We start from the raw sequence: 8,814 nt of genomic DNA, 5'->3' as shown, positions 1-8,814 counted from the left end.
TCTCTCTGCCTCTCAAAAATAAATAAATGTTAAAAAAAATTTTTGAAGATCAGTTATATATGTAAACAAATCATTTTTCTATCTGAAATCCACTGGGTCTAAGCTTACTTGTTCCTTTTAACTTCAAAATTAGCTCTGGTTTAATAAACACAGGTCTATATAACTTAAAGAAATAAAACACTTTATTTTAAAAATTACAAGTATGCTTCAAATGAAAACTGTCCATTTATTAAGCACCCAGAGTTCCAAGCATTGTACAAAACATGAAAATACTTGCTCATACTCTTTTAGAGCAAAACTGCTTATTCTGCTGCACTCATTTTTGCATGGTGTTGACATTTCAGTTCCACTGTTGTAAGAGGACCAGTTCTTCAAAACTTGCTCAGGAAACAAGTTTCTTATCCATAGAAGTATATCATGCAGGAAGTTTCTCTGTTAATGTTACACTTAATGTCCTCTTCCTGGTTAACAGAAAATGAAAGTATTAAGTCTACAGAAAAATGAATTTTAATAGGACTATATTCCAAATGTCAAGTTTCAACTCAGCATTAGTTCTTATACTGTTTAGCCAACCGATTTACCAAATTTAACTATCATTCATATTACATTTTATTTTCCCTTCAAAGGGAAAAGCAAGAAAGTGACATAAAATAAAGCTATATGATAGGCTACAGCCAAGAACACCATAGTGTTCTATATACTGGGGAAACAAATAAAACTGAACAGAAACTTTAAAGGGGAGATAATATCAATTTCAGAAATTCAGAGATTCAAAGACTTTTCTTCACACTCACCTCTGAAACCTCCACCTCCTCTTCCTCCTCTGAAACCTCCACCTCCTCTTCCTCCTCTGAAACCACCTAAAAACAGAGGAAATTTTAAATTACCGTACCCTATCCTACTCCCATCAGCCTAACACCCTAGATTACAACTTTCTAAGCAAGTATTCTGTTTTAATGAATTACAAAAGCTGGTTTCTTTAAAGTCCTATTTAGCCCTGCTGTTAAATGTAGGAATACCTCAACTTTTGCTCACATTAATTACTTTTTTGTTTGAACAAAGGCTTTTTATCCTAAGAACAAAAGGTAGCAGACAGGAATGGTTTCACTCTGGGGATACTATAATAAATACAATATTTAAAGTTAATTCAGCTGCATATGGAGCAGCACTGATGCTCACAGATTGAATAGAAAATTTAAACTTTTGAAGTATCCAACACATATTTGGCCTCCTGTTTGAGTCTCCATTTTTACTTCTTTTGGTTGCTAACTTTGTAAAGAATGATGAATCGTAAGAAAAGGAAAAACCAACATTTCTAAAATAATGGTATAAAAATATAGAAGTTTTAAGACAGATGAGTCAGTTTTTTCAATGTTACATATGAGATTGAATACAGAATGGGAATAAAGAGGAGCTTATTAGATTCTCAAAAATATTTAAGAAAGACGTATTTTCAGATTTCTTAAACAGATAACCTCCTAGCTATCTGGACCGAAAAAAAAGGACGTTTAGAGTGAAATAATTAAATTAAGAAAGGCAAAGGTGAAAACAGAATTCTCTCTACTTTCTGATTCAGTAACAGAAGATGTCCAACTAATTTTCAGCTCCCCTTCCTAAAGCCTACTTTGCCATCATCCTGTCACCCACCCACCACACCACTACTCCCAGATCTAGTCCTACTCAGTGCTGCACCCCACCTTATCCCCAGCCCTGTTCATCATCTAACCCTCATAATGATGAATGTTACAAAAGTTTTGGGAAATACATATATCAAAATGCTGAAATCCAAGCAATGAATTTATTGGTTAAGTCTTTGACATAACATCAGAAGATAGGGGTTTTATTTCTGGGACTGCCAACGGCTCAATTAGGGCAAATTAACTTTTGTTAGCCTCTCATTTCCTCATCCAAAATAAGGCTATCACCTAGCCTATAAGGCTCTGCTGAATATTACAGGAACACACATGCGTGTGAAAAGAATACGACAAGCTCTCAGCATAAATTCAACACCCAGTGATATTAATTAAAAAACTAAAATTCAGTCAAGATAATCTTATACTCTATAAAATGTTCAACAAAACACGAATAACCCCACAGAGATAAAATCTCTCAAAATTATACTTTATTAGGTTTTTGAAAAGTAAGTCATTGAAACTAAGCATTATTACTATGGCAACCTGCCAAGATTTGAAACTAGCTTATCTAAAAAAATAAACATAAGGGAGGTTTCCCTATATACAAAATTAAAGTGTACTGTGTGAACTGGCTGCAGCTGTGAAATCTCATTAGAAATTTCCCTCACAAGTAACTTACCACCTCTGCCACCTCTGCCACCTCCGCCTCTTCCTCCTCCTCGACCTCCCCTGCCACCACCTCTTGGAGGTCCCTTCTCACCGGGAGGCCGAGGTAAAAACCTCTGCAGTGGTAGCAGTTTATATGGGTCTATATAAAACTGGAAGTGTAACAGAAACGATTAATGTGATGATTTGGAAAGGAGTACAGTACAGTCAGTAAGAACTACACACGACTCAAAACAACCTGGGTTGAAATCCCAACTCTATTAACTACTGTGTAGCCATGGGCAAAAACGTAACTTCTTTGTGCCGTAGTTTTCTGACCTGTCAAATGAAGAGAATCAAGTGCCTACCCCACATAGTCTTGGTGAAGATCAAAAGAGTAATGTATAAAAGCACTTCAACTTTGCACACAATAAGCATTACATGTACAGAAATAAAAACCTAGACCAATTCAATCTCATTTCTCTTTAGAAACAGATGTCTTCCAAAAATTAACTACATTTTCACTCTACAGACTTGCCCTAAGAAAAATGAAAGCTTTTAAAACCTTAACATTAAAATTCAAAATAAAGCCCAGGCACACTCACTATTTTAAGGCCTTAATAAAGGATCAAATCAGTTAACTATTTGCTGAACATACAAAGTAATAGAGAATATGCATAAACTAAACCCATCCATTATTTGGAAGAGGTTATTTTGCACAGTAATGAAACATAACGGGGTATATCTCAATTTTATGTAAAACATGCATAAGGAATTTCAAAATGATAAATGTATTACTTATAACAAGATGTCTGAATCCCTCTTTAGACTACCTTATCATTCTTCTTTCCTTCAGAGCCCATTCATTAAAAATAGTACCTAGCTCTGCACTGCCCGATACAGCAGCCACTAGCCGCATGTGGCTATTTAATTAACAACTAAAAATTCAGTTCCTGAGTTACATTAGCCACATTTCAGGTGTATGATAGCTACAAATGGTTATGATAGCTACAAATGGATATGATAAATGGTATGATAGCTACAAGTGGCTGTTGTACTAGGCTCGAGTTTTCATCACTACAGAAAATTCAATTGGGTGGCACTAGTCTAGAGATTATTATAACAACATAGGCTGGAAAAGGAGGGCCTCAACCGTAACAGTGGATCTAGAAATGGGGAGAGGTAGAATGTACCAATTTAGCATCTGATGATAAAAAATACTAAATACTAAATCTTCAAATAATACTGTGAGAAAAGGCAGGCATAGAGATCAAATTTAAATGGCTATCACAAGCAAATTCTTTTTTTCAGGTCACCAAATGAGAAGCAGGGCTGTCAGGCCCACCTGAATCAGTTCATTTCCCCGGGGATACTTGTCAGGTTTCTACAGCCAGTAGCAGCCCTATGCTAGCAACAGAACACTGTCCCCATCTCATCTCCTATTCGTATCAGGGTTCTGGGCCCACTCCACTGGTGCCATAACCTTTTGACCTCCCTGTTGCTAAATCCAAAGAACACTTGGAAGCAACATTTTGCCACAGTTGAGCACTTCCCATTGGAAACATTCTGTTCTCCTGACTTTGGTTGATAACCTCTTTTATGAAACTCTCCTGATTTGCGTCCTCCATGTTTCCTAGTGTGACTTCTCAGTCTCCAAGAGACATATAAATTTAGGAGGTACCCCAAAGCTGTTTTTCTCATTCTTTCTTCCCAGACTGTATCATATACTGTCTCTACAATGACAACTTTCCAATTCCATCTCTAGTCCAGACTCTTCCTTCGAGCTCCTGTGTGAATATCTCACAAGTGCTTCAAACTCATTATGTCTAAAACTGAATTCATCATCTTCCCCCTATTACCTTCTTCTCCAGTGTTTCCTATTTTGGTACTGTGGTGACACTGTCCACAGAGATGTTGAAATCACACATCCGAAAGGTGGGGATATATTTTTTTAATTATTTACGTGCACACTAGGGTGGGGCAGAGAGGGAGAGAATCCAAAGCAGGCTCCATTCTCAGCGCAGACCCCAATGTGGGGCTTGATCCCACAACTCTGGGATCATGACCTGAGCCAACATCAAGAGTTGGATGCTCAAATGACTGAGACCCCCAAGTGTTCCAGAGTAGTGACATTTTTTAACTTCAACTGATCAATTACCAAGATCTATGGATGGCTACTTCCTCTATCTCTCATAAATCCATTCACTCTTCTCCATTTCTACTGTCACTACTACCCTAATCCAAAATGTTACCTCTTCTGGGACTAATGCAGCAGTCTCTGACTTGGCCCCTTCACATACAGTACTAACCGCTTTCCAGGGTACTCTTTTATTTTGCCAGTGGTCTTTTTAAGTATAAACTTAATCATATTCATCCTAATATTTAAAAACAAAATTAACCTAATGTCTAAACTCTTTCCCATAACCTGAAGGCATTAAGTAACCCAGCCACTGCTTACCTCTAGTCGCTCATAAATGTTCTATGCCCAAGCTATACTTTTGCCTTTTTCAGATCCTTAAATTGGCTTACTGTCTTAGAGACTTGCACTTACTGTTTTCTCTACTTGTAATGTGCTTTCTCCTCCTCTTTGACTAGCAGTGGTTCCAAACTACATCAAAATTATCTTAACTACATCAAAACTGTCCAGGAGCTTTCCTTTTTACAGTTGAATCCTGGTCCCTAACTAAGACTTACTAGCTCAAATTTCTAAGAGTGGAACCAAGAAATACGTGACCTTAAAAGCTCCCCCACATATTCTAATGAGCAACTAGGTTTGGTAATCACCCCTAGTCAACTTGCAGGTCTCAGCTTCTAGTTCACTTCCTCAGAAAGCCAACATACTAAATTTGGTCCCAATGCTAGCATTTGCATAGTAATATGTATTTCTCCTTCACAGCATGTATCAAAATGTTATTGAAATTATTTGTGAAATCATTTAATATCTGACTTCTAATGTTTCATAATTTAATGTTTTAACTTAGAATGTCTGGTCCTCTAAGATGTCCAATAAAAGAGCTTTACATAAACTAACAAACGTACGCCAGCAGTTATAAAATTTGCTAATATAAGAATAATTTCTGAAAGCCTGTATTAATTACATTTTTTTAAGTTTATTTATTTTGAGAGAACACATGTGCGAGAGAGCAGGAGCAGGGACACAGAGAGAGGTAAAGAGAGAACTCCAAGTAGGATCGGCGCCATCAGCACAGAGCCTGATGCAGGGCTCAGAACTCACGCACCTGAGACCGTGACCTGAGCCGAAATCAAGAGTCAGACACTTAACTCACTGAGCCGCCCAGGCGCCCCTTAAATAAATTACTTCTAAAGATCAGTAAGTTCAACGTCTAAAATACAGAACATCTCAATTTACGATATACTGGGGGAGTCTCAAGGGCTCTATGTAGCACTGTCCTAAGGAAGGTCATTCACTTATAAAACCACCGATCCTAGTTATAAGCTTGACTCACCTTCTGCAGTTTTTTAAAGGAAGATGCCTTCATATTTTCTGACAATTTAACAGAAAAATACTATTAGTTATATTAAGGAACAATTAAGATCAAAGAAGGTAACCTTCTGAATTCATATGTAATTTTAATAACAAGTTTAGAATATATGGCAATATGTAGACAAAGAAATGAGTTTCCAAAAGGAAATAAGTTTTTGTTTCTAAAACTTCTAATTCCACACTCAAGGCAAAGTACCTTAATCCTGTAGCACTTATCCAAATGACAATCATTTCTAAAACCTTCCAAAAAGGAAGTCACTCTTATAGAGCCTTTCTTTTTAATATATGGAGATACATTCTCCTCTCTTGATTCTCCTTTATGGTCCAATCTTAGCAATACTCTGTCCAATTTAATGAAGCAAGAAGTTTAATTAAATCAATACTTAGCTCCAGAAAAAGCAAATGGTAACCCTTCAAAAAGATCATTGGGCCTTCTAATCAAAAAGGATACAAAATCTCTAAGTTGTCCAAATATTTCATCCACTTTACCAATTTGTTCTTTGTTCTCTAAATAAACTGGAGCATTGAAATAAGGCACCTTATTTTCGTCTGTAGTACATTTACAAACTATGTCATCTTCACAGGGATGCAGGAACTCTCCTAATACTGAAATAGGACAAAAAAATGTTAAAATATAAAACAGTCTCAAATGATATTGACCCAACATTATCTGGAAGCTTTCTTTTGGGTACCTGGGATTTCACTTTATCTGTTCTCCTCGGAGGCAAGAAAAAAAAAAAAAGAAAAAAGCCCTAACTGCACAACATATTAGCTTTGTGGCCTGGGGTAAGACTCTTACATCTCTGCGTCAGTGTCCTCATCTTTAGTAAGGGGCTAATAACAGTACCAACATTTAATATATCGTACCGTGAGGAGTAAGTACAATGATAAATGTCAAGTACTTAGTACAGTAAGACCAAATAACCCCGAACAGATGTTTTATTATAATAACTATCATTACTAAGCACTATACTTACATTCTGCTGTCTCTTTTCTTCTCCCCAGTCCCTAACTGTAAATTAGTCTTTGTTCTTTTTTTCCCCCTCCCCTTTTATAACTTCTCACTACCACCTCTTCACCAATGATGCTTCACTCTTTTTCAAGGAAGTGTGGAATCTCAAAAGAACTACCTTTATTTCTAACTGACTGTCACCCCAAACTAAAACACTCATCACATCCTGCAAAACCAACTCTTCATCCCTATCATCCAAGCTTAAAACCTGGAATCTTTTATTCCCAGTACTAGCCAAGTTCTACTGAATGTTTCCATTGAAATCTCTCCCATCAAACTGTTCCTTTTTTTTTTTTTTCTCACTTCCACCATGGTCACAGTTCATCATGCATGGACTGTTGCAATACCTTGTGTGCTAGGACCTGTGACTCTAGCCATTACCCTCTACAAACCATTTTGTACACTGATCCAACCTCATCTTTATATTAGATACTCTTCATCCTTTCTCCTCTTTGATGTAGGCTTCTACTGTCAAATCTCTATCTCACTTTCCATAACTTCCATCCCACCTCATTGATAATTAATCCGAAATTACTCTAATTAGGTCCTTTATCTTGCTTTCCCCCCCTGTAGTCTCCCTTCCGAGCAATTTTTTTCTCACTCCTCTTATTTATGCATAGTAATTGAGAGCACGGGCTTTGGAGTCAGAAAACTTGGCTTTGTCTCTCAAACATATCACATACTGATCACTTATTACCACGACTCTAGCAGACAAACTTAACTCTTAATCACAGTTTTCTTATCTGTAAAATGGGGAAAACAGGAGTAAGCACACAATATTACCTATTTAATAACTTCCTTTCAGCTCAAGCTCAAGTTCCACCTCCATGATACATTATAAGTGCTCTTTTGCTCTCTTGATCCCCCCTTAACATTCTACAGCACTATTATAACTCACTTTACAGCACTTCCACACCCCACTCCCCAACCAAGCACTAACTTCCGTATGAGAGCTGCTAGAGCTATCTTTCAGCACGTCATTCCCAAAATTAAACCCACAACTTCCGCCCCCAAGTAGGGTAAGCTTTGAAACCGACATACAAACTACGTGTTCCGGAGGTCCTTGGTCTTGGCCTTTGTTAAAGCCTCCGCGGCCACCTCCTCGTCCAAATCCTCCTCTGCCGCCACCACCACCTCTGAAATTACCGCCTCCACCTCGGAAGTGGTTGTTGCTGCCGCCGCGATTGAAGCCCCCACCTCGATTAAAGCCTCCACGACCTCCGCCTCGAAAAGACATGCTTACTATACCTGGTGAGAAAAACAGTGCGTACCTTTTGGTCACTGTGGCCTCAGGGTACACCAAGTAACCCCTCTAGCCCCTCTGAGCCACGGTCAGACCATAGAGGCGGACAATAATAAGAATAGCAACCTTCCCACCTCACCCACCGCCAAGCCGCCAGTGACAACCCGAAGGGTGAGGAATGTTACCTCCCCATAGCCTTACGCGCGCGGACCGACCACTCACCAGCCTCGTCGCCCACTCTTAGCACCTCCGCCCCCAGCGAGCAGCAAGGTGTTCACGCCGCAATCCCTTCACTCATCCCTCCCTCCCGCACCTGGGCTCCGCGTCCAGCCATTCTCCGCTCCTCCCGCTCCCTACCTCAACTCACCCACGCCACGTGCACCTCTGGCCCCGCCGCGCACACCCACCCGTCCACTACTTCCGTCGTACACCAGCCTCCTCGGCCACCGTACCAGCACAACGTGGGGACGTAGGGGGGGAACGACAAGAAACTCGAACGGGTTTACAAAAACGCCAGTCACCGGCGGAACCCGCGCCGCTGTCACCTTTCCACAACAGCCTTCAGCGATGGAGGAGCCGCAATACTGTCTAACCTCAACCACTAGCTTACTGCATGCAGGTCCACTTTCCTACTGAGGAGCAGAGGAAATGACGTATAATGGTGGCGTCCTTTGAATCCAGACCTTGCCGGAAGTGCCGCCTCGATGTTGCCCTGGGAGACGGTTGGCGTTGGTGATCCGCTCCCTCTCCCGGGGGTCCGGCGGTTAGAGGTGGC

General features: G+C 39.6%; 1 protein-coding gene across 5 annotated transcripts; it reads right to left on the bottom strand.

The window, feature by feature from the left end:
* Positions 1-160: 160 nt before the first annotated feature.
* GAR1 (GAR1 ribonucleoprotein) lies at positions 161-8,793 on the bottom strand. 5 transcript variants are annotated; one of them, XM_047091891.1, is made up of 7 exons: positions 8,723-8,793; positions 7,838-8,044; positions 6,236-6,390; positions 5,747-5,806; positions 2,314-2,452; positions 795-860; positions 161-461 (listed from the first exon to the last, which is right to left on the bottom strand). In XM_047091891.1, the coding sequence occupies exons 2-7, from the start codon at positions 8,031-8,033 to the stop codon at positions 448-450; spliced, it is 630 nt and encodes a 209-aa protein (XP_046947847.1). In that variant the 5' UTR covers positions 8,034-8,044; positions 8,723-8,793; the 3' UTR covers positions 161-447. The 5 variants fall into 5 exon arrangements, with proteins under 5 accessions (XP_046947847.1, XP_046947845.1, XP_046947843.1 ...); XM_047091889.1 differs by lacking the exon at positions 8,723-8,793 and adding an exon at positions 8,397-8,667; XM_047091887.1 differs by lacking the exon at positions 8,723-8,793 and adding an exon at positions 8,407-8,667.
* Between the last annotated feature and the right edge of the window lie 21 nt (positions 8,794-8,814).

This window comes from Lynx rufus, unplaced genomic scaffold (genome assembly GCF_022079265.1).
Source record: "Lynx rufus isolate CCGP_SWC_20201006 ecotype Redwood Valley unplaced genomic scaffold, mLynRuf1.p SCAF_3, whole genome shotgun sequence".
Classification (NCBI taxonomy): Eukaryota; Metazoa; Chordata; class Mammalia; order Carnivora; family Felidae; genus Lynx; species Lynx rufus.
This window is presented reverse-complemented; position numbering and strand designations above follow the sequence as displayed.

Excerpts from the sequence above, each read along its gene's own strand:
- GAR1 (XM_047091891.1), bottom strand. The coding sequence starts at position 8,033 with ATGTCTTTTCGAGGCGGAGGTCGTGGAGGCTTTAATCGAGGTGGGGGC. Across the intron at positions 6,391-7,837 it reads ACCTCCGGAACACGTAGTTT|TATTAGGAGAGTTCCTGCAT; the intron begins GTATGTCGGTTT and ends GTCCTATTTCAG. Across the intron at positions 2,453-5,746 it reads CCTTTAAAAAACTGCAGAAG|TTTTATATAGACCCATATAA; the intron begins GTGAGTCAAGCT and ends TTACACTTCCAG.